This window comes from Carcharodon carcharias, chromosome 3 (assembly GCF_017639515.1).
Source record: "Carcharodon carcharias isolate sCarCar2 chromosome 3, sCarCar2.pri, whole genome shotgun sequence".
Classification (NCBI taxonomy): Eukaryota; Metazoa; Chordata; class Chondrichthyes; order Lamniformes; family Lamnidae; genus Carcharodon; species Carcharodon carcharias.
Window position 1 is genome coordinate 187,560,955 of NC_054469.1, and position 25,994 is coordinate 187,586,948.

Sequence of the window (25,994 nt, forward strand, 5' to 3'; positions counted from 1 at the left end):
ATTCGCCTCCTGCCCTCCGTGTATTATGAACCCTGCCTTGGGTTCTTTGTTACTGAGCATTGCTGTGAGCAGGCCACATGTCTTCTATGATTGTGTACTTTTCTTTGAGTAATATTTCAACAAATGATAGCAAGTTCTAGAGATTCTAAGAAGAAACCTTACTCTGCACACTAATTACTCCAATGCACCACATCATTACAACCTCTTCTTTACAACCAGTAGATTGATCTTACAATCAATTAAGCCAAATCTTGGGATGTAAACCAACTGGTTGTTCATTTACCTAGTTATCTAAATAAATCATGTAAAATAGTGAATTATACACTTCATTATCTCCCTCCATAAATAGAAAGAAAACATTAGCTTTTTATACACTTGGGATGTCCCAAAGCAAGGCCAATTAACTACTTTTGAAGTGTAGCTGCTGTTGTAATATGGGAAGCATAATAGGCCCCATAAACATTAATGTTATAATAACAAAATAACCTGGTTTAATTATGTTACTTGAGGTATGAAATTAGCCAGGGCATCATGAGAACATTGCTGCTCATCTTCGAAATAATGCCTTGGGTTCACTTTAATTCAAGTTGAGGGCTCAAAGAGCCTCACCTGGACTTCTGACAGTGTGGCATTCCTCTTGCATTGGAGTGTTAGCCTGGATTATGTGCTTGAGTCCCTGGAGTGGGGCTTGAACTAATGACTCCTGAGGTGAAGTGCCACCACTAAGTGACAGCTGACACTAGGAAAGCTATGTGATCCCGAGTCATTATCCCATCTTTGTCTCCAGCAATAAAACGATGAAAATTTAATGATTTGGCATAGACATCTTTTCATGTACCTTTAAAAGTTTATCACAGAATCACATTATAGAAGAGGCCCTTCGGCCCATCAAGTCTGCACTGACACGTGAGAAATACCTGACCTACCTACCTAATCCCATTTACCAGCACTTGGCCCATAGCCTTGAATGTTATGACATGCCAAGTGCTCATCCAGGTACTTTTTAAAGGATGTGAGGCAACCCGCCTCCACCACCCTCCCAGGCAGTGCATTCTAGACCGTCACCACCCTCTGGGTAAAAAGGTTTTCCTCATATCCCCCCCTAAACCTCCTGCCCTGCACCTTGAACTTATGCCCCCTTGTGAATGACCCTTCAACTAAGGGGAACAGCTGCTCCCTATCCACCCAGATTGCCCCTCATTATCTTGTACACCTGGATCAGGTCGCCCCTCAGTCTTCTCTGCTCCAATGAAAACAACCCAAGTCTATCCAACCTCTCTTCATAACTTAAATGTTTCATCCCAGGCAACATCCTGATGAATCTCCTCTGCACCCCCTCCAGTGCAATCATATCCATCCTATAATGTGGCGACAAGAACTGCACACAATACTCCAGCTGTGGCCTCACCAAGGTTCTATACAACTCCAACATGACCTCCCTACTTTTGTAATCTATGCCTCGATTGATGAAGGCAAGTGTCCCATATATCTTTTTCACCACCCCACTAAACATGCCCCTCTGCCTTCAGAGATCTATGGACACACACGCCAAGATCCCTTTGTTCCTCAGAACTTCATAGTGTCATGCCATTCATTGAATACTTCCTTGTCAAATTACTCCTCCCAAAGTGTATCACCTCACACTTTTCAGGGTTAAATTTCATCTGCCACTTATCTGCCCATTTGACCATCCTGTCTATATCTTCCTGTAGCCCAAGACACTCAACCTCACTGTTTGGCCGGTTGGTTATCTTTGTATCATCTGCAAATTTACTAATCCTACCCCCCACGTCGTCATCTATGTTGTTTATATAAATGACAAATAACAGGGGACCGAGCATAGATCCCTGTGGTACGCCACTGCACACTGGCTTCCAGTCACTAAAGCATCCTTCTGTCATCACCCTCTGCCTCCTACAACTAAGCCAATTTTGCATCCACCTTTATCAAATTACCCTGTATCCTATGTGCATTTGCCTTCTTTATAAGTCTCCCTTTTGGAACCTTGTCAAAGGCTTTGCTGAAATCCATATAAACTACATCAACTGCACTACCCTCATCTACACACCTGGTCACTGCCTCAAAAAATTCAATCAAATTTGTTTGGCATGACCTCCCTCTGACAAAGCCATGCTGACTATCCCAGATCAAACCTTGCCTCTCCAAGTGGCGATAGATTCTCTCCTTCAGAAATTTTTCCAATAGTTTCCCTACTACTGACATGAGACTCTCTGGCCTGTAGTTCCCTGCATTCTCTCTACAACCCTTCTTAAATAGCGGAACCACATTAGCTCTTCTCCAGTCCTCTTGCACCTCCCCCATGGCCAGAGAGGAATTAAAAATTTGGGTCAGAGCCCCTGCGATCTCCTCCCTTGCCTCCCTCAGCAGTCTGGGACACAAATCATCCGGACCTGGAGATTTGTCCACTTTTAAGCCTGCCAACACCTCCAATATCTTGTCACTCCTTATAACATGGCTGTTAATCATATCAGTTGGTTTTCCTGTGTCCCCTATTCACTGAATTAAGGCATTCCAATTTCGATCACGGTGTTCTGATTCTTTCCTCACCAAAAATCGGCAGGTTCCAAAATCTGGCACAGACTCGGTCTTGAGGTTGCCGGATTTGAGGTACTCTACCTGTATCAGCTGCACTAAAGAAATTAATACTGGCTCAAATTTCACACTAAAATTGACAATAAAACAGTGGGGGAGTTTGCAACCCCAGAAAGTAATGCTTCAAAGCAGCATTTCATACTTAAAAAATATAGGTTTAAAATTTTGCTTCTCAATTTGGTTGAAAAAAAATACTTGCAAGATTTTAGTATGTACAATATGGGTTGTGCAGTTAGCCTGAAAAGCAAGTCTGAAATGAATCAACGTTGAATTGTAAAGGTTTTGTTTGTTAATATCAGGATAACAATTTCAGTCTCCTGGGGTGTGTGATATCAGTTATTCTCTTGAGTACAAGTTTTGTTTCCTATGGGTTTGTTTCCCAGTCTAAAAGTTTTCATGTCAATCCCTGTATCTTCTGGGAAAATTCAATTGACAGGCATCCGGTGATATCCAATATCTCAAGGGGAATCTACAATTTTAAAGTGGTTCCCCTATTTGAGACTTCTGTCTGGTTTGTTGCATGTTGGCATCTGATCTACTTTAAGCTACAGTCAGTGTGAATTATTAATGCAGAGATTTGCTTTATCATAAGCTAGTTATTGATGTATTAATTTTAAAAGGGCACCAAGTAAATTTTTTTAAAGCATTTAAGACAAGCCTCCAAACATACCTTGCATTTAACATGTGTAACAGAGGACTTTATAACTTGAAGACTTAGAAACATGTAATGCTAGTGGAGAGCATTCTGCCCATCATGCCTATGCTGGTTCTTTGAAAGAACTATCCAATTGATCCCACTCACCTCTTTCCCTACAGCCTTATAATTTTTTTTTCCTTCAAGTATTCTTCCAATTTCCCTTTGAAAGTTTCTGCTGAAGCTGCTTCTACCACCCTTTCACAACACCTCATTGTATATATTTTTTTCCCTCTTGTCACCTCTGGTACTTGCCAATCACCTTAAACCTATGTCATCTGGTTACCAACCTTTCTACAACTGGGAGCAGAATAAATAAGTGAAGACGACACTCGGTAGAGTGCAGACTTCTGCCACACTTTGTTAACTCAACATTATTACAATTTATGCAGCTCTTCCTTGACGTCTTTCGTTGCCTGGCTGATTCCCTGTAACTACAAAGCTAAAAAAAATATTTTCGTTAAGAGCTTCTATCTCACTGAGGAGGCTTCAGGCTAATCCACCTCCAACAACTTGCACTGAAAACACTGCTCACATTTTGACAGCTGTGACAAATTCTACCAGAGTAGCTAAGATAATCCACAACATTTTAAAACAATCAACAACGTTCTAAATAAAACCCACAACATTTCTTTTATTTTAAAAAAAGTCAATTTTCCCTATCTTCACATGTCAATGAATCCTTTAAAATATTCCAGGATCCGGATCCAGATCTGCATTTCACCAAAAACTAATCCGCTCTTTCTTGAGCCATACCCTATGTGTACAAAGTTTCGGTGAAATCCATCCATTCATTTTTGAGATATATTGTTTACAGGCTAACAGGGCCCAAGATATTACCTTTGCCCAACTTTAGTGATAGAAGTAATATGGAGAAACTATCAAAACTTCATGATTTGAACAACTTTTTAAATCTCCCTACAGCTTTCACTGCTTTAAGGAAAACAATCCCAGTTTCTCCAGTCTCTCCACATAACTGGAGTCCCTCTTCCCTGGTACCAAAGGTCTTGACATCCTTCTTAAGGTTGGGTGCCCAGAACTGAACACACTGTTGTGTTACTTTGGTGTCTATATAATTACGCTATCACAACTGAGTCACTGTAGAAGCTTTATTTTCCATTTTCAAACTTCCATGTGTTCATCATTATGCTCCAGTGAAATCCTACTTAGACAGCAGGGTGGCATCTGTTCATGCATTTTACTGCAACTTGAATGTTAAAATTACTGTCCTCCTTGCCTCTTAACTCGGACCATAGCATTAAGTAAGCAGAGTGCTGTTGGTATCAACCTTGGATCAATGTTAATACTTGTGTCTGTGGCAAAGTCATGAGTTCAGAGTCTCACCTACAGGGAGTTGAAGAAATAATTCAGGCTGTCACTTCAGTGCAGTTCAGGGAGTTTGTTTTTTTGGATGAGATGTTTTGCCTGTTCAGCTGAATGTGGAGGATCCCATGTCACAATTCAAAGAAGAGTGGGGGAGTTCTCCCCAGTGTACTACCCAAAGTTTATCACTTAAACTAATTATCCAGTCATAGATCTCATTGCTACTGATAGCACTTTGTTGTGTGCAAATTGGCTGCTGCATTTCCTGATATTACAATATTGACTACACTTTTAAAAAAAAATTCTTAATTTGTTGGCTTAGCTTGCAACAGTGACCACAATTTAATTGGCTTTGAAGCACTGTGTGATGCTCTGAGGATGTGGAAGGTACAATATAAAGTGTTTGATTGCTCTTAATGTTGGATAGATCTAATATCTGGCAATTTGAATAGGGCATTAGTTCCAAAAGCTGCATCATGATATTTTGTATTTTATCCAAGATATGGCTAAACGGGCCATTGAATCATCTCCTAGTGTTCTTTAGCTAGTCAGAATTCACTGGGGAAAGGTGCATGTACTTCGTTCAGTTCATGGTATTGTAAGTAGTTCACAAATATTGGGAAGAGTGAAGCTATCCTATCACAAACTGCATTCCCTAGCTACAGACTCCATCACTCTCTGGCTGCTGTATAAGCTGAACCAGACTGTTCACAATTGTGGTATGCTATCTGACCCCGAGTTGAGCTTCTGACCCTATATCCTCCATCAAGAAGACTGCCTACTTATACGTCCATAATACCAATCACCAAATTTTGTTTGATAACACTACTGTGAAGCACCTCTTGGAAGTTTTACTATGTTAAAGGCGCAATATAAATGCAAGTTATTTTTGGTGTAGCTGGATGTTACAAACACAGATATGTGCCATTCAACCCAACAGATCCAAGTTTATGATCCACATGAGTTTCCTGCCATCCTTTTATCATCTATACCCATCAATACATACTTCTATTCCTTCCTCCCTCATGCATATTTAGCTTCACCTTTTTATTGCATTAAGCATTTTTCACTTCACCTACTCCTTGTGGTACCAAGTTCCACATTCTAACCAGTCTCTGGGTGTTTCTCCTGAATCCCCTACTGGATTTATTTGTGACCATCTTGTATTTATGGCCCCTAATTCTGGTCTTGCCTGCAAATGGAAACATCTCCTCCATGTCCATCCGATCATATAATCTTATGACCATAGATGACCAAGATCTGATTATGGCCTTGACTCCACTTTCTGCCAGCTCCTCCCATCACCTTTGACTCCCTTGTGGATCAAAAATCTGCCAAATGTAGCCTTCCAGCTCTCTGGGGAAGAGAATTTCAAAGAGTAAAGGTTCCCTGAGAGAGAGAATTCCTCTTCATCTCGGTGTTAGATGGGAGACCTCTTATTTTGGAAACTGTCCCCACTAGTTCTCATGAGGGGAAACATCCTCTCAGCATCTCCCCTGTCAAGTCCCCTCAGTATCTTATGTTTCAATCAGATCACCCCTCATTCTTCTAAACTCTAATGATTAAAGGACCAACGTACTCAACCCTTCCTCAGAAGACAAACCCCTCATCCAGGAATCGGCCTAGTGAACCTTCTCTGAACTGCTTCCAATGCAAATATATCTCCTCTTAAGTAAGGAGATCAAAACTCTACACTACTCTAGATGTGATCTTACCAATGCCCTATACACCTGTAGCAAGACTGCCCTACTTTTTCTACTCCATCCCCTTGCAATAAAGACCAGCATTCTGTTTGGTTTTCTAATTACTTGTTGTACCTACATGCTAACTTTTGATGAATCATGTGCAAGGATATGCGGCTCCCACAACACAAACTTAACACCATCCAGGACAAAGCAGCTCACTTGATTGGGACCACATTCACAAACATTCACTCCCTCCACCACAGACTCACAGTAGCAGCAGTGTGTACCATATACAAGATGTATTGCAGGAATTCACCAAGGCTCCTTCAACAGCACCTTCTAAACCCATGACCAAGGACAAGGCCAGCAGGTAGTTAGGAACACCACTACCTGGAAGTTCCCCTCCAAGTCACTCACCATCCTGACTTGGAAATATATCGCCGTTCCTTCACTGTCCCCTGGTCAAAATCCTGGAAATCCCTTCCTAACAACATTGTGGGTGTATCTACACCACATGGACTGCAGTGGTTCAAGAAGGTAGCTCACCACCACTTTCTCAAGGACAACTAGAGATGGGCAGTAAATGCAGGCCCAGCCAGAGAAGCCCACATCCTGTGAATTAATTTTTTAAAAATCCCTCTGTACTGCAGCATTCTGCATCTCTCCATTTAAATAACATTCCGCTCTTCTATTCTTCCCGTCAAAATTGACACCTCACATTTTCCCGTATTATACTCCAACTGCCTTTTTGACCCACTCCCTTAACCTGTCTATATCCCTTTGCAGACTCTCCGTATCCTCATCACAACTTGCTTTCCTGCCTATCTTTATATTGTCAGAGAATTTGATTACATATAGTCCACTTCTTTGTGCGAGTCATTAATATAGATTGTAAATAGCTGAGGCCCCAGCACTGATCTCTGTGGCGCTCCACAAATTACAGTTTGCCATTCTGAAAATTACCCACTTATTTTGACCTTCTTTCCTGTTAGCTAGCCAACCTTCTATCTATGCTAATATATCACCGCCAACACCATTGGCTCTTTTCTTGTGTGGTATCTTGTGTTGTTAGTCTTTTATGTGGCACCTTATTGAATCCCTTTTGGAAACCCAAATACACTTTATCCTCTGGTTCCTCTTTATCCACCCTGCTTGTTGTCTTCAAAGAGCTCCAATAAATTTGTCAAACATGATTTCCCTTTCACAAAGCCATGTTGAACTGATTGTATTAGGATTTTCTAAATGCCCTGCCACTATACTTACTTAATAATAGATTCTAGCATTTTCCAAATGGCAGATGTTAAGCTAACTGGCCTATAATTTCCTGATTTTTGTCTGTCTCTCTCCCTTTTAAATAGAGATGTTACATTTTTGGTTTTCCACTCTACTGAGACCTTACCAGAATCTAGGGAACTTCGGAAGATTGCAATTAATGCATCCACCATCTCTGCAGCCACTCCTTTTAAGAACCTCAGATGCAGGCCATCTGGTCCAGGGGAGTTGTTAGCCTTTAATCCATTAGTTTTCCTAGTACTTTTTCTCTAGTGATAGTGATAGATCTATTTTCCTCCCTCCCTTTTGTCCCTTGATTTTCTCCTGTTCTTGGGATGCTTTTTGTGTCTTTTACTGTGAAGACATATACAAAATACTTGTTCAAAGTCTCTGCCATTTCCTTGTTTCCCGTTATTAATAGGAAATGTGCTGTTGTGCAAACTTTCTCTGTAATGACAATAGCCAGAATGAGTGGGCACTGAGATTCATCTCTCTGGTTGGCTTCCCACTGGTATAGGGTGGCATTACATACACAGCAATCAGAGCACCACTACAGTAATGAGTTTATGATCAATCGCATGCAGTTGGTGTGCAACCACAAGAAGAGGTTCATGCAGTTGTGTGCCAGATTTTCTGGAAGCTGTCACAATGCTTTCATACTGAAGCAGTCCAACATCACTGACCATTTCGTTCCTGGAACAGAATTAATCACAGAATCACGGTGCAGAAGAGCCCTTCGGCCCATCGAATCTGCACCGACATATGAGAAACACCTGACCTACCTACCTAATCCCATTTACCAGCACTTGGCTCATAGCCTTGAATGTTATGACATGCCAAATGCTCATCCAGGTACTTTTTAAAGGATGTGAGTCAACCCGCCTCCATCACCCTCCCGGGCAGCGCATTCCAGACCTTCACCACCCTCTGGGTAAAATAGTTTTTCCTCACACCCCCCTAAACCTCCTGCCCCTCACCTTGAACTTATGCCCCCTTGTGACTGACCCTTCAACTAAGGGGAACAGCTGCTCCCCATCCACCCTGTCCATGCCCCTCATTATCTTGTACACATCGATCAGGTCGCCCCTCAGTCTTCTCTGCTCCAACGAAAACAACCCAAGTCTATCCAACCTCTCTTCATAACTTAAATGTTTCATCCCAGGCAACATCCTGGTGAATCTCCTCTGCACCCCCTCCAGTGCAATCACATCCTTCCTATAATGTGGTGACCAGAACAGCACACAGTACTCCAGCTGTGGCCTCACTAAGGTTCTATACAACTCCAACATGACCTCCTTGCCTTTATCAATCAAGGCATAGATTACAAAATTAAGTGTCCCATATGCCTTTTTCACCACCCCACTAACATGCCCCTCTGCCTTCAGAGATCTATGGACACACAGAACAAGGTCCCTTTGTTCCTCAGAACTTCCTAGTGTCATGCCGTTCATTGAATACTTCCTTGTCAAATTACTCCTTCCAAAGTGTATCAGTTCACACTTTTCAAGGTTAAATTCCATCTGCCACTCATCTGCCCATTTGACCATCCCATCTATATCTTTCTGTAGCCCAAGACACTCAACCTCACTGTTAACCACCCAGCCAATTTTTGTGTCATCCTCAAACTTACTAATCCTACCCCCCACATAGTCATCTATGTCGTTTATATAAATGACAAATAATAGGGGACCGAGCATAGATCCCTGTGGTACGCCACTGCACACTGGCTTCCAGTCACTAAAGCATCCTTCTGTCATCACCCTCTGCCTCCTACAACTAAGTCAATTTTGAATCCACCTGTATCCCATGCGCATTTGCCTTCTTTATAAGTCTCCCATGTGAGACCTTGTCAAAGGCTTTGCTGAAATCCATATAAACTACATCAACCACACTACCCTCATCTACCCACCTGGTCACCTTCTCAAAAAATTCAATCAAATTTGTTAGGCTTGACCTCCCTCTGACAAAGCCATGCTGACTATCCCTGATCAAACCTTGCCTCTCCAAGTGGAGATAGATTCTCTCCTTCAGAACTTTCTCCAATAGTTTCCCTATCACTGACGTGAGACTCACTGGTCTGTAGTTCCCTGGCTTCTCTCTACAACCCTTCTTAAATAGCGGAACTACATTAGCTGTTCTCCAGTCCTCTTGCACCTCCTCCGTGGCCAGAGAGGAATTAAAAATTTGGGTCAGAGCCCCTGCGATCTCCTCCCTTGCCTCCCTCAGCAAGGGAGGAGATCGCACAAGTCATCCGGACCTGGAGATTTGTCCACTTTTAAGCCTGTCAACATCTCTAATACCTTGTCACCCTATAGCAATTTGCTCAAGAACCTCGCAGTCTCTCTCCCCGAGTTCGATACCTTCATCCTCATTCTCTTGGGTGAAGACGGACGTGAAGTATTTGTTCAACACTCTAGCGATGTCCTCTGGCTCCACCCATAGATTGCCCCCTTGGTCCCTTATGGGCCCTACTCTTTCCCTGGTTATCCTCTTCCCATTGATATACCTATATAATATCTTGGGATTTTCCCTACTTTTATCAGCCAGAGCTTTCTCAAATCCCCTCTTTGCTCTCCTAATTGCTTTCTTAAGCTCCACCCTGCACTGTCTGTACTCCATTAATGCCTCTGCTGATTTGCTTCCCTTGTACCTGTTAAAAGCCTCTCTTTTCCTTCTCATCGTAACCCTTTAAGGGCCGGCTCATATGCAACAAGGGATACTTCAAACTTGGCTCATGACACGTTTGAGGAATCCTACCTATGAGGTGCAGGAGCTATATGAATACCACATGACTACCACGTGTCATAAAGCAAGTCATCGGAATGTTGATGAGCTACAGGCACAGTATACCCAGAGGGAATCCAGAATGATGATAGTGTGTATCCTGTGCAACACTGTGTAGTAGAGAAGATTGTAGATGGAGGAGGACAAAGGGGCTCTTCACGTATCTTTGGATGAAGAGGAATAGGAAGTCAGCCAAACCATTGCTGATCCAGCCATGTACATTACTGCCACAAATGACCTCTGATAGCTAGGGTTCAGTTAATTATTGTAACTAAAAAAAATATCATCACCACCAACAGTAATCACCCTGCCTCCATCCAATTATCCCATGCATCTCCCATGCCACTTGCTGTCTGCATGGAGGCTCCAGAAGACAAAAATAGCTATGAAATGTCATGACAAAGTAACTATCTTAATGATCGCCATACTCGTGTCTTTTCTTAGTTCTGTCATTAATCAAATAAAGTTAGCATGTGTATAAAAAATTTTAAGTCTGTCACCAGTTATCTGCGAATTCCCTGTCTCCATCTCCGACTGAGAAGAACACAGATGTGCCTCTTCTCTCCAGGGCCGTCTCTTCTGCATCAGTGAGCTGGAGTATTTATATGGTCTACCAGCAGTCATCTCTCCCCTCCCTTTGTGTTTATGCATTCCCTTCTCCTACCAGGGGTAAAAATAAACAGACCTGTAAGCGACTGAAGGCCACGTATTCACCCAGTGGATGCAGTGCATTTGGTGCAAGTGGCTGAGACAAATGCATCTCATAGACTAAGGTTCGAGGCGAGTTCCAGGAGTGGATGGGTATGTAAGGAGGTAAGAGACAGGACAGGAAGTATGGAGATTATGAAATTTGCATATTGATTGATATAATGGAGCATGCTTGGCAAGACAGAGAGGGAGGGTGGGGTTTATTTCACATGATCCAGGTGAGTTAGCAAGATATTCACACTTGCTGATCTGGTTATGTCATTGTGCCCAAAACAAGGGTGCTCACCACCTCAGCCACATCCAACTACATCTTGATGACAGCAACAGATGTCATCTTCAGATTACTGGAGCAAAATATTTCCTTCCTCTTCCTGACTGCATCCAGCTAATTCCAGTGAGGCATTATTAAATCTGGTTGTTACCCTTAATCTACTGTGCATTTGTCGTGTACACCGCCTGGCTCCTCCATTCAACTTTCAGACATGCCTTTGCCCCTCTACCCCCAAACTTGGAACCCACCATTATAATAATAAGGGCCTTAATGATTTATAAATTAAAACCAGTGAAGTAACAATGTGACTGTCAATTATATACACATTTTCAGGTCTGAGGGAGCAGTTGGGGGATAAACTTTGTCTTTACTCTGGATTTAAAATATTGATACAAAGCTAACAATCTTCAGATGCGTATTTTGGTTCTGTTTGCAAAGCAGCTCTCAAACTCAGCTATCCTACAAATATGACACATAGCTCTACACATACGTACTTCAGAATAATAACGGGTTTCCTCTACTGCTGCTAGCTCTTGCTGTTTCTCATTAGTTGATTTTTTTTTAAAGAATGCATTGATAACCGAATGAAAACCAGTTAAAGTGATTTCTGGTTACGCTAAGTCACTGATTTCCTGTGGTATAGTAAATACTTGTTGCTTGTTGTAGAGCCAGTATATACATGAAATGAAACCATGTGCCCAATTTAAGAAAATATTCTTCCCACCCTGACAATTAGCCTAAGCTAGAGTTACCAATTATGGTTAGCTTTGTTACTGGAGGGTTCAAAACTTCCTGCCTCCAACTGCCCAACCATTTTTTTGGTGGTACTCAATATTTTTAGAATTATTAACTAAATGTGAATAAAAGTATTCAAAGAAAATGGGGGGAGGGGCGGTGTGGGGGTGAAACACTTTTATTTCCTTTTTTTGATTTTTTTCTTAAAGGTTGCTCACGGTAGTGTATGGATGAATAATCTTGCATTCCTAGCAGCACCAGAATGAGGGTCGAGGGTTGAACCCATTGCTTACGAAGAATTAGTTTAGACTAAATATTATTAGGCTTAATATGTAGCATTCTCTGTTGTGTCAGAAGTTGACCCTTTTATTTCTGATGGCCTAAACATTCCTGTCACTGTCAAGCTAAAAGTGCCTGCTGTTATACACACACACACACACACACACACAGGAAAGGTAAGTTTGTGTGTCTGTGTGTCTGTGTGTGTCTTTCTTTCTAAACCCCTGTTAGTGTGTGGTCAATTTAAAGGTACCAGACTTTTGTGGGTTTGAAGAGAGGATTACTCACTACACACTCATCCCAAAAAATCTAAACACTACGCCAGACACACTCCAAACACTCCAAGAAGATACAATTAGAAAAGATAGTCCACGCTTACAAGTTTTAAATCAAAAGAATAGCTAACAGTTCACATGTCTTTGCGAGTCCAGTGAAGAAATGAAGCTTTTCCCACTCTTAAAAATGTGGGTCAGGTAAGTTCAGATGGCTGGGGATTGGATATCAGGATTACTTCAAAGAGAAAAAGGTTCAGCAGATAATACAACAATCATGAGTGCCTGAATTTATCAGGAAGTCCAATTTCTTTACAGGTGAACTCGAGCTTTGGAATCAGACTGGAAGGCTTTTTTAAAAGACTTTTAAGGCTTGAGGTTCTTAAAAGGCAAAGGTGGCACAGCCTTTCTCTGCAGCTGTGGTCTGGTTGGTGTTCTTCTGCAGACTGCCCCCGGTCTCTTCTGAGTTTTGGGATAAAAGGATTTCAGTATCGGAGAACCAGTTTCAGTCACATGGTCAATGGCCATTGATATATGATAGACTTAACTAGTGGATAACTGGACTTAACTAGTGGATAACTGGTCATCTGAGCTTTCCTTTTGTTACATTGCAGGTCTTAAGAAATAAGAGTCTAGGAGTTCATTGATTTGTGTTTTGGAGTAAGCTTTGAACAATGGCATGTGTGAATTCCATGAAGGAATGCTGTCAAGCCATGCCAGTGCAAAGGGGGAGACCCCAATCCTTAGAAGCTTGATGCTTTGGGTAGAAGCTGCAAAGGTCATCTTCCCCCTTGGCAGCCATCTTAACATTTCATCAGTGTCTAATTCTGAATAAATAAAGGAAGTTCAAGAAGCTTCTATACAGGCATAGTCCATGTTTTAAGTTATGAATATGAAATGCCCTTTACTAGGCATGACAGAAGAATTGTGAAATTAACAGTGCACATCTGATAAGGAAATGTAGGTTAGAATAGTGAATTTGATGTCAAATCAAGTACAGAAAGATTGGATAGAACGAGAGAGAGATGAGACACAAAGTAAAATAAACATAAAAATCCCCAACATTCAAAACCTGAAGGAATGAGACTGCACATATAATGGTTAACTTTCAATGCCAGAGAGGTTAAGTAAGCAACAATTAACACTTACCATGCTGTTAAAAGGGCATCTAGACATTAAATGGTTTGGCTTTAACGTCCTGGTATTGTGCAACAAGATAGGATTAATCAATGACCTCATATTGAATTAATCCCCTAGGAAGCAGTGATCATAGCATGATTGAATTTTACATTTAGTTTGTGGGAGAGAGGTGTGGGTATAAGACTAGTGTTTTAAACTTAAATAAGGGCAATTATGAGGACAAGAAAGCAGAGCTAGTTGAAGAGAACTGGCAATTTAGGTTAAGAGCAAGTTCAATTGAGATGCAATGGCAGACGTTTAAGGGGATAAAAAGAAAAAGCATATAATTGTGCAAAGATGGGTGGCAGGTCAGAAGATTGGACAGAATATAAAAATCAGCAAAAAATGACTAAGATTAATAAGGAGGAAAATATTAGAGTACGAGAGAAAGCTAAGTAGAAATATAAAGACAGACAGTAAGAGCTTCTAAAGATATTTAGAAAAGAGTTAAAGTGAGTGTTGGTCCTATAAAAAGTGAGCACGGGAAATTAATAATGGAAAATATGGAGGTTGCAGATGAATTGAACGGATATTTTGCAGCGGTCTTCACTGTAGAAATAGCTGTAAATCAGGAATTGGGAGGGAGGGAGGGACTCAAATTACAATCACCTGGGAAGTGGTACTTGTCAACCCGCAGTTGCAATAATTTGCTAAGTGCCCGGGTCCTGATTGATTTCATCCTAGGGTCTTAAAAGAAGTGGCTAGTGACACAGTTCATGTGTTGGTTTTAATTTTTCAAAATTCACGTAGATGCAAGGAAGGTTCCATTAGATTGAAAAATAGCTAATGTAACTCCTTTATTCAAAAAGGGAAGGAAACAGAAAGGAAGAAACTATAGACCAACTAGCTTAACAACCGTCATAGGGAAAATGTTAAAGCTATTATTAAAGACATTACAACAGGGCACTTAGATAAATTCAAGGTAATCAGGCAGAGTCATTATAGTTTTGTGAAAGGGAAATCATGTTTAATCAATTTATTGGAGTTCTTTGAAGGAGTCACATGTGCTGTCGCTAAAAAGGAACTGGTGGATGTACTGTACTTGGATTTTCAGAAGGCATTTGATAAGGTGACACATCAAAGGTTATTGCAGAAAATAAAAGCTCATCGTGTAGGGGGTAACATATTGGCATGGATAGAAGATTGGCTATCTAACAGGAAACAGTTGGTGTATATGGGTCATTTTCTGGTTGGCAGGATGTGATGAGTGGTGTGCCACAGGGATCAGTGCTGGGGCCTCAAATCTTTACAATTTATATAAAAAATTTGGATGAAGGGACCAATGGTTTGGTTACTAACTATGCTGCTGACACAAAGATAGGTAGGAAAGTAAGTTGTGAAGAGGACGTAAAGCAGCTACATAAGATATAGGAGCAGGAGTAGGCCATTTGGCCCCTCAAGCCTGTCCCACCATTCAATAAGATCATGGCTGATCTGCCCCAGGCCTCAACTCCTTTGTGCCAGCTCCTCATGGCCCTCAACTCCCCGATATGTCAAAAATCTATTTACCTCCTCTTTAAATACTTTGTGATTTAGCCTCTGCAACCCCCTCGGGTAGAGAATTCCAGACCCTCTGAGAGAAGAAATTCCTTCACATCTCAATTTTAAATGAGTGTCCCCTTATTCTGCAACTATGTCCCCTAGTTTGAGATTTCCCCCACTAGTGGAAACATCTTCTCAACATCCACCCTGTCAAGACCCCTCAGAATCTTGTACGTTTCAATAAGATCACCTCTCATTCTTCTAAACTCTAATGAATAAAAACCTAACCTGTTTAGCCGTTCTTGATAAGTCAACCCTTGTATCCCAGGAATCAGCCTAGTGAATCTCTTTTGAACTGCCTCCAATGCCAGTATATCCTTTCTTAAATACCGGGACCAAAACTGTACACAGTACTCCAGGTACAGCCTCACCAACACCCTGTACAGTTGTAACAAGACTTCTCTATTTTTAATTCCAATCCCCTAGCAATACAGGCCAAAATTCCATTTGCCTTCTTAATTACTTGCTGCACTGGCATGCTAACTTTGTGTTTCATGCACAAGAACACCCAGATTCCTTTGTGCTGCACTTTCTTGGAGTCTCCCTCCATTTCAATAATGGTCTGCCTTTTGATTCTTCCTATCAATGTGCATGACCTCATACTTTCCTCCATTAAACTCCATCTGCCAAGTTTTTGCCTACTCACTCAACCTATCTATATCCCCTTGCAGATTCCTTATGTCCTCATTACAACATGCCTTCCCATCTATATTTGTATCGTCAGCAAATTTGGATATATTACACTCTGGCCCCTCCTCGAAGTCATCAATATAAATAATTGAGGCCCTAGGACTGATCCTTGCGGCACTCCACTAATTACATCTTTACAACCTGCAAAGGACCTGTTAATCCCGATTCTATCTTGTGTGTTAACTAATCCTCAATCCATGCTAATACATTACCCCCAATACCGTGAGCTCCTATCTTGTGCAATAACCTTTTATGTGGCACATTATTGAATGCCTTCGGGAAATCCAAATACACTACATCTACCGGTTCCCCTTTATCAACCCTGCTTATTATATCCTCAACTCTATAAAGTTTGTCTAACATGATTTCCCTTTCACAAAACCATGTTGACTCATTAGTTTGTCAAATACTTTGTCTCTCATGATAGAGACTGTTACAAGATCTTTCATCCTATTAGCTCCTTGCTTATCTGATATCTTTGGGATGTTTTATAGTGTCCTCCATTGTGAAGGCCGATGCAAAATATTGGTTTAAGTTATCTGCCATTTCCCTATTATCTATTCTCCAGTCGCATCATCCAAGGGTCCCTTGCTCACTTTTTAGCCTCTCTCTTTCTTTTATATACCTGTAGAAGCTCTTGCTGTTTTTTTTATATTTCTTACCAACTTACTTTCATAATCAGTTTTCTCCCTCTTTATTAGCTTTTGGTTCTGCTGCTGGTTCCTAAAAAAAAAGAAATCCCAATTCTTTGGCCTACCACTAGTTTTTGTCACTTTGTATGCCTTAGTTTTTGATTGGATACTCTCCTTGACCACTTTTGTTAACCATAGGTGGTTCATCCTTCTCATCAAGTCCTTCATTTTCACTGGAATAAATTTTTCCTGAGCTTTGTGAAATGTCTGCTTAAATGTCTGCCACTGCTCATCCACTGACCTTCCCCTCAGTCTATTTTCCCATCCCGCTTTAGACAACCCTTTCTTCATACTTCTGTAATTGCTCTTATTTAAGTTGAGGACACTAGTTTGAGACCCAAGTTGCTTGCCCTCAAATTGAATTTGAAATTCTACCATGTTGTGATTGCTACCCCTAGAGGATCCTTAACTATGAAATCCCTTATTAATCCTATCTCATTACACATTACAAGATCTAAAATAGCCTGTCCCCGGGTAGGTCCTGCAACGTATTGCTCTAAGAAACAATCCCTGATGTACTCTACAAATTCGTCTTCCATGTTACTCCTACCAATTTGATTTTTCCAGTCAACATGCAGATTAAAATCACTCATAGCAATTGTAGTGCCCTTCTTACATGCCTCCATAATTTCCTGATTTATACTTTGTCCCTTTCGTGAGGCAACTCTTGGAGGCCTTTAGACAACTCCCACCTGTGACTTCTTTCCCTTGCTATTCCTCATTTCCACCCAAACTGATCCCACCACTATTGCACCTATATCACTACTCATCACTGCACTAATACCTTCCTTTATTAACAAAGCTACCCCACCTTTTCCTTTTTGCCTATTTTTCCGGAACATCGAATACCCTTGAATATTGAGTTCCCAGCCTTGGTCACCCTGCAACCACGTCTCTGTAATAGCTATCGAGTCATATTCATTTATTTCTATTTGTGCCATCAGCTTATCTATCATGTTACAAATGCTGTGTGCATTCAGATAAAGGGCCTTAAGCTTTGAATATTTACCTCCTTTTACTCATTCTGGTTCTGATTTCTGCTGCACTCTTCTACTTATATTTTCTGCCCCTTCCAGTCACACTTTGATTATCATTCGCCTCTTCACTATGCTGCACCTCTGCTCTCTCATTTCTTTTTGATTTTTTAAAACTTCCCTTCACTTAAACAAAAGGTTAGGTGAGTGGACAAAGATCTGGCAAATGGAGTACAATGTGGGGAAAATGTGAGGTTGTCCATTTTGACAGGACGAATAAAAAAGAAGCATATTATCTAAATGGTGAGAGATTACAGAGCTCTGAATTAGAAGAATCTGGGTGTCCTAGTGCATTAATTTCACAAGGTTGGTTTGCAGGTGCAGCTAGTAATTAGCAAGGCTAATAGAATGTTATAATTTATTACAAGGGAAATTGAATACAAGAGTAAGGAGGCTATGCTACAGTTGAACAGGGCATTGGTGAGGTCACATCTGGAGTACGATGTACAGTATTAGTCCCCTTATTTAAGGAAAGATGTAAATGCATTGGAAGCATTTCAGAGAAGGTTTACTGGATTAATTCCTGGAATGGATGGGTTGTCTTATGAGGAAAGGTTGGACAAGCTAGGCTTGTATCCACTGGAGTTTAGAAGAGTAAGCGGTGACTTGATTGAAATATATAAGATCCTGAGAGGTCTTGACAAAATAAGGGGTTGCCCATTTAAGACAGAGATGAGGAATTTTTTTTTCTAAAGGTTGTGAGACTTTGGAATTCTCTTCCTCAAAAGAGGGTTAAGGCAGAGTCCTTGAATATCTTTAAGGCAGAGATAGATTCTTGATAAGCAAGGGGGTGAAAGATTGTTGGGGGTAGGCAGGAATGTGGGGGTGAGGTTAAAATCAGATCAGCCACGATCTTATTGAATGTTGGAGCAGACTCACAGTGCTGAGTGGCCCACTACTCCCAGTTTGTTATATTCATATGTTGGTTGAGAGTGGGGATGTCATAATTGGTCCTTTAAAACTGGGAAATTACAGTTGCTAAACTTGAATGTTTACTTGCTACTGACGTATTGCACAATTAAGTAATATAGGGCTTTCTTATGCAGTTGCAAAACTCAGACTGTAAATTATACATTGGACTTTTTTATGTCTTGCAGGTCACTATGTCAGAAATATTTGTATTTATGGGCTTGAGGATTTGAAGTGGTTGAGTGAAAGAGACTCCTTGTTTGCTAATAAATTTGAACTCCATGCCTATCCACCAACTCTAGAATGCCTTGAATACCGGATCCTCAAACGAACTTGGAATCAGAGTATCATTGCTCCACAAACCGGTTTGTGAATGACTTCAAATGGATTGTAAGCATCACAGGACACAAAACAAGAAAAGGAACATAAACTGAGAAACAATCTGGGATATACTTGATTTTTCACCTTTTTTAATTGCTTGAATGTGTTTTTGCTGGGGGGGAGTGGTGGATATGGAGAGATAACCGGTCACTTGGGTATAAACCTTATGTACTGCAAGTTGCCAGTCAGTTGCACACAAGCTGCATTTGCACTTTCCACGAACAGTGGCTCAATGATTTGCAAAAACTGCATGAAAATGTTTAAATCTTTCATATTTCATATGAAAGCTACCTACTGTTATTTTGGAATACAAAGATATTTTGCAAAGCTCTGATGCTGGCATAAGAGCATTGAGGGATGGAAGCGCCACTTGGAAATGGGGCCTGGGACAAGCCCCAACCTTGCTCCCCTCTAGTGAAGCTCATTTCAGGACTTCCCAGCACTACCCCCTTAAACTTCTCGTGTTTCTTTTTTTTTTAAGTTGTTTTGTGAATTGAAGTACTGTAACAAAATGAAGGTGGCTGGAACTAAACAAACTGCCAGCAAATGGAATAATTCCTAAAACAAAATGGCCATCCTGCTGCTTGAATTTCTGGGCATTTAAAATTCACTGTTCAGGTGAATTTTTTTTAATGAAAAGGACTGTAGGATCCTTGCAAATATTCTCACATTTTATTTTTCTAGAAGAGTTCTAAAAGGCAATAATGATCAAAGAGGCTCGAAATGCATATGTTTAATTCCAGGACAGTCAGCAGCTAAATGAAGTCCATAGGATAGTATTTTGGATGAAACTCTTCATAGCAACAGAGTGCTAATGAAGTATTCTACCCAAAGCATTGACCAGTCCTACTCTTCCAGATGCTGACTTGACCTATGGTGTAATTTGAAGGATCTTCTATTATCACTGAATTAAATCCATCTTGTTTTTGGTTTCATTAAACTTCCATTTGTGTAATTTTCAAGTGTGCAGTTACCAAAAGTGCTTACAAAGCAAGAAAGCCTTATTAAGTAACAAATCACTAAGTGCAAGATAAATGTGGTTTCTTAATGAGGTAGAATAGTATAGGCACTACAGGAATTAACAGCAGTAGGGATCAGTGTAGTGCATTATTAAATTGCAATGCACAGAGAAAATAAGCATTGACTTTTCTCCTTGAAGTTTGTAATGCCTTAAGATTGTAAATTGGACAACATTTGTAAATTTTTTTTGTATTACAACCATCTTACTGACCTCATTGATTATGGAGCTGATTACATTTTACTATTCTTATTTGGGTGCAATGTTCATGGTTCATTTAGGTGCATTGGTTATGGTGGTCCCTTTAAGAAATAAAAATGGTCTCAGGAATTTTGAATGGATTTTTAAATATGTATACTAAATATCAGTTCTTATAGCAATCAATTTTTTCAATTAAATCTTCTCCAAAGTTTGGTACATCAGTGACCAACATTCCAGTTTTGCTTATTTTAGTGGGAAAGCAGCTTGAGAGTTTAATAAGGTTTTTAAAAGAATGATTTGTGGACACTTGCATCTATATTTGGGGTTGATCTAATCATTTGTCCATCTCATTTTTTTGAAAGAGTAAAGTTAATGGGAAGATGCAAAATTTTGCTTAAGCTAGCTGTTAATGAAGAGCTTGTGCAGCATCCCATAATGACAAAATTGGCCTGGACAGCAAGTATGTTACTCCAGGCCTTCAATTATCTTTCCTGCAGTAATTTTACAGAATTAGGAGTTCAAATATGCATGTGGGGTCATATTTTAATCAAAATGTCTATTCACCCGTGAATAAGGCCTCTGCGATCCATGCCCTTATTGTGGACAACCACATTTACATTGTGGCTTTAATGAAAACTTGTCTTTTATAGAAGGACTTTGTCTTGGCCTTGCCCCTTCATGTGGCCTCTATGCACGTGGTCTTGATCGAAACTTCTGACTTCCTTGTATCCCTCGCCAACCACAGCTCCCTACTCACTTCCAACCCCATTTCCTTCTGTATCCACCCCAAGAACAAACCCTTGGGTGTATTGTGCTGGTCAAACCAGACTGTTTACAATCTCAGCATTTTACTTGCTTTGGACCCCATGTCTTCTCCATCACATAGGCTGCCTACTTCCATCTCCATAACATCATCCGTCTCTGCTCACTTGCAGCTGAAACGCTCATCCATGCCTCCTCAACCCCTGACTCAACTATTTCAATGCTCTTCTGATTGGCCTCCCATCTTCCACCCTCCATAAACTTCTGCTAATCCAAAATTCTGCTGTCCAAGTCCTAACTCGCACTAAGTTCCATCATCCCTGTGTTTGCTAATCTGCATTAGTTTCTGCTCCCCCTAATAACTCAAATTTAAAATTTGTCTCCTGATGTTCAAATACCTCCATGCCCCTCCCTATCTCTATAACTTCCTCCAATCTACCCTAAACCTTGCAAATTTTTAAGTTGCACTTTAAAAATTATTAGACACCATTCCTAACATCAGTTTGGAAACATAGAATCATCAACAGTACTGTATAGAAGGAGGCCACTCAGTCCTTTGGGTCTGCGCTACCACTTTCAAAGAATAGCCATGTTAGTTCTACTCTCGGCTCTTTCCCAAAATCCTTGTAATATTTTCTCCAAATATTTATCTAATTCCCTTTCAAAAGCTGCTATTAAATATGTATCCACCACCCTTTGAGACAGTGCATTGCAAATCCTAAACATTTGTTCCATAAAAATATTTTCTTCGTATGGTCTCTGGTTCTTCTGCCAATCAACTTAAAAATCTTTGATTACTGACACTTCAACCATTGGATACAATTTTTCTTTATTTACTAATCTAAACCCTTTAAGGTTTTGAATAACTCTAACAAATCTCTCATCCTTCTCTGCTATAAAGAGAACAATTACAATTTCTCCAGTCTATCCATGTGACTTATCTGTCATCCCTGGAACCATTCTAGTAAATTTCTTGTATACCATATCTGAAGCCTTCATGTCTTACTGGGTATAAAACTCCAGATGCACACAAACTGGTGTTTTATATATGTTCAGTAAAGCTTCTTGGCTTTTGTATTCTAAATCTCTATTTGCAAAGTCCAGGATCCAAAATCTCCCAAATGCTTTATCAAGTGCTTTGTTAGTCTGTCCTGCCACTTTCAAAGATTTGTGCACAGGTGCCCCCCAGGTGCCACTCCTCTTAGAATGATGACAATATAAAAGATCATTCAGCTTATCGAGCCCAAACCAGCATTTATTTTAAAATAATACCATTTAGCATGTGTTGTCTCTCGTTCTTCCTACAAAGATGTATCACCTCACTTTTCTACACTGAATTTCATCTGCCACATGTCTGACCATTCTTTGTCTTCTTGAAGTCTATCACTATTTTCCTCACTGTTAACTACACTTATCAGCAAATTTTCAAATTATGCCCTGTACCTCCATGTCATTAATGTATATCAGAAACAGAACCTCTGAGGATCACCTTCAGTGATCCTCCAGTCACAGGACCCTCCAGTCTGAAATAAAAGCTATTCACTACAACTGTTTTTGATCCCTTAGCCAATTTTGTATCCCTGCCGTTACTGTCCCTTTTATCCCATTGGGCTTCATTTTGCTAACAAGCCTAATATGTAGTACATTTTCAAAGTCCATAAACACAACATCGACTGCACTGCTCTCATCCATCCTCTCTTACCTCCTCTAAAACCTCAATTCAGTCAAACACAATTTTCGCTTAATAAATTCATGCTGGCTATCCTTTATTACTCCATGCTTGTCCAAGTAGCTGCTAAGGTTATTTGTTTCTAAAAATTTCCCCATCTCCACCATTAAACTGACTGGCCAGGTTTATCCTTCTGTCCTTGATTCAATGTCAAATTTTGCTGCTGATGCTCCTGTGAAGCAGCCTGAGGAGCAGACCTTATGTCTGTTCCACCATTCAGTAAGATCATGGCTGGTCTGCGACCTAACTTCATAGTACTGCCTTTGCCCCATATTCATTAAACTCTTTGAATAATAAAAATCTATCAATCTGATTTAAAATTAACAATTGATTATCTATTGCTGTTTGCAGAAAAGTGATCCAAGTTTCTACCATCCTTTGGGTGTAGAATTGTTTCCTATTTCACCCTGGAAAGGTCAGGCTCTGCTTTTTAGACTATGCTGTCTAGTCCTAGGCTCTCCAATCAGCAGAAATAGTTTCTCTTTACCCTATTTGTTCCCCTCAGTATCTTGAAAACTTTGACTGAATCATCCTGAATCCTTCTAAATTCCAGGGATATAACCTTAGTTTGTGTAACCTCTCCTTGTGATTTAATCCTTAGAGTCCAGGTATCAATCTGGTAAAAACAAAAGCAAAGTACCGCAGACGCTGGAAATCTGAAACTTGAACCCCTCCCTTTTGACTTCTTACCCTCTCTCGATCTTTTCATTTGAGGACTGCTAGCGTGAAATCAGCTGTCTCAATTTCTCTGCTCCCCTCACTCACTCCAACCTATCTCCCTCTGAACTGGTAGCACTTTGTGTTCTGAGGTCCAACTCTAACATCATCATCAAACCTGTTGCTATGGGTCATGATGTTCTTATCTGGTGCACTGACCTCTACCTTGCAGAGGTCGAATGCCAACTCTCTGACACTTTCTCCACCTGGACCATAGTTCCACTCCTGAACAACAAGCTATTGTATCCAGGGCTATCACTGACCTTCTCTCCTCTGGAGAGTTTCCTTCCACAGCCTCCAATCTCATAGCCTCCCAACCTCAAACAGCCTGCTTCTATCTCCTTCCCAAAATCCACAAATAGAACCTCCCCTGGTCTACCCATTTTTCAGCTTCTTCCTGCCTTGCTGAACTTATTTCTTCTTATCCTGAGTCTCTCTTCTCCCCTTATCCAGTCTCTTCTTGCCTACATTTTGAGACTCTTCTGATGTCCTACGTCATTCCAACAGTTTCCAGGTTCCTAGCCCTAACTGTTTCCTCTTCACCATGGACGTCTAATCTTTCTACTCCTCCATCCTCCACCAGGGTGGTTTGAGAGCTGTCCATTTCTTCCTTGAATGGAGACCTAACCACCACCACCCTCGTCTCCCTGGCTGAGCTTGGATTCACATTGAACAACATCTCCCTCAGCTCCTCTGAATAAAAGATGTTGCTATGGGTACCCACAATGCCTGCCTTTTTGTGGGATATGTGGAACATTCCTTGTTCCAGTCCTACCTAGGACCCCTTCCTCATTTATTTTTCTAGTACATTGGTGACTCTATTGATGACTGCTTCCTGAACTCATATTCTGAACTGGAAACTTTCATTGCCCTGGTTTCTAATTTTCATCCTTCTCGCTCCTTCACCTAGTCCATCTCTGGCTCTACAATTCCCTTCCTTTTTTGTTTCCGTTTCTAATGTTAGACAATTGACAATCAATCAGTATTCACTACAAGTCCATGGACGCCCACTGTTACCTTGACTACACTTCCTCACACCTGCTTCCTGTTAGGACTTTGTTTTCCCTGTCTTTCCATCTCCGTTGCACCAGTTCAAACAATGCAACCTTCCATGCTAGTGCTTTTAATATGTTTGTCTTTTTTCTCAACCAGGGAATTCACCCCTGCATGGTTGACAGAGCCCTCCACTGTTTTTGACCTATTTCATGATCTTCTGCTCTCACTTCTCCCTCCAAGAACCATGACGGGGTTCCCCTTGTCCTTATCTTCCACACACCAATCTCTCTATTCAACAGATCATCCTCCACCATTTCTGCTACCTCCAGCTGCCGCTACCGAACATGTCTTCCTCTATCCTCTTCTTTCAGCATTCTGTGACACCCCGATCCACTACTCCGTTACCCTCAACGCCCTCTTCCTTTCCAATGGCACCTTTCCATGCAAGTGCAGAAGTTGCAACACCTTTATTACCTCCTCTCTTCTTACCATCAAAGGCCTCAAACAATTCTTCCAAATGAAATAGTGATTTACTAGTATTTCTTTCAATTTAATATACTGTATTATTCACTGCTTGTGATGTGTTCTCCTCTACACTGGGGAAACCAAATGCAGACTGGGTGATTGTTTTCTGGAACAACTCCATTTAGTCTGCAAGCATGACTTCGATCTTCCTCAGAATCACAGTATTTTAACGGCATTGGAGGCCATTCAGCCCATGTCTGCACTGGCTCTCCAAATGAGCATTATGACCTAGTGCCATTGCCCTGCCTTTTCCTGTCCCTTGTTATTTTAATTCTCCAACTTACTCCCACTCTGACATTTCTGTCCATGGCCTACTGTTCCAGTGAAGCTCAACGCAGGCTCGAGAAACAGCACCTTATCTTTCGACCTGGCACTCTACAGCCTCTGGATTCAACATTGAGTTCAACAATGTTAGATTATAACCTCTACCTTCAGTTTGCTTTTTTTGCTGATTCACATTTTTCTTGTTCTTTTATTCCTTCACTATGCATTCAGACAGTTGTTATCTGGCCATTCGCAACTCGTCTTGGACGCATCTTTGTTTCTTTACTCATTATCACTCCCTTTGGCTTTTGTACCAGGAAACCTTTTGGCTCTCCTGCCCTTCACCCTATCACAAACCTCTTTTATTCTTCCTGTCCCCCCCCCCCCCCACCTTCATTTGTTCAAAAACCTTTACATTTCTATCTTTCCTCATTCTGATGAAGGGTCATCAATCTGAAATGTTAATTCTGTTTCTCTCCACAGATGCTGCCAGATGTGCTGATCATTCTGGTAAAACTTGGCTGCATTTCCCTCAAAGCCAACATTACCTTCCTAAGGTTTGGTGCCCAGAATTTCTCATAGTAGACCAGGGGAGGTCTAACTAGGGTTTCACAAAGCTCAAGCATAACTTCAACTCCTTGTATTCTAGCCTTCTAACTATAGATTGCCAGATTTCCATTAGCCTTTTTCGTTATTTTCTACACCTGTTCATGATAGTG

General features: G+C 40.8%; 1 protein-coding gene across 5 annotated transcripts in view; it reads left to right on the plus strand.

The window, feature by feature from the left end:
* LOC121276337 (N-acetyllactosaminide beta-1,6-N-acetylglucosaminyl-transferase-like) overlaps nt 1-25,994 on the plus strand; it is a 74,504-nt gene that overhangs the window by 15,439 nt on the left and 33,071 nt on the right. For 2 of the 5 annotated variants that reach the window (XM_041184624.1, XM_041184625.1), the window contains exon 3: nt 18,871-19,072. The exons of 2 other annotated variants lie outside the window; for them this stretch is intronic. In XM_041184624.1, coding sequence (XP_041040558.1) covers nt 18,871-19,055 — 185 coding nt within the window. In that variant the 3' untranslated portion in view covers nt 19,056-19,072. Of the gene's footprint in view, nt 1-18,870; nt 20,499-25,994 lie in introns of those variants that run through there. One more of the 5 variants, XM_041184623.1, reaches the window with a different exon arrangement.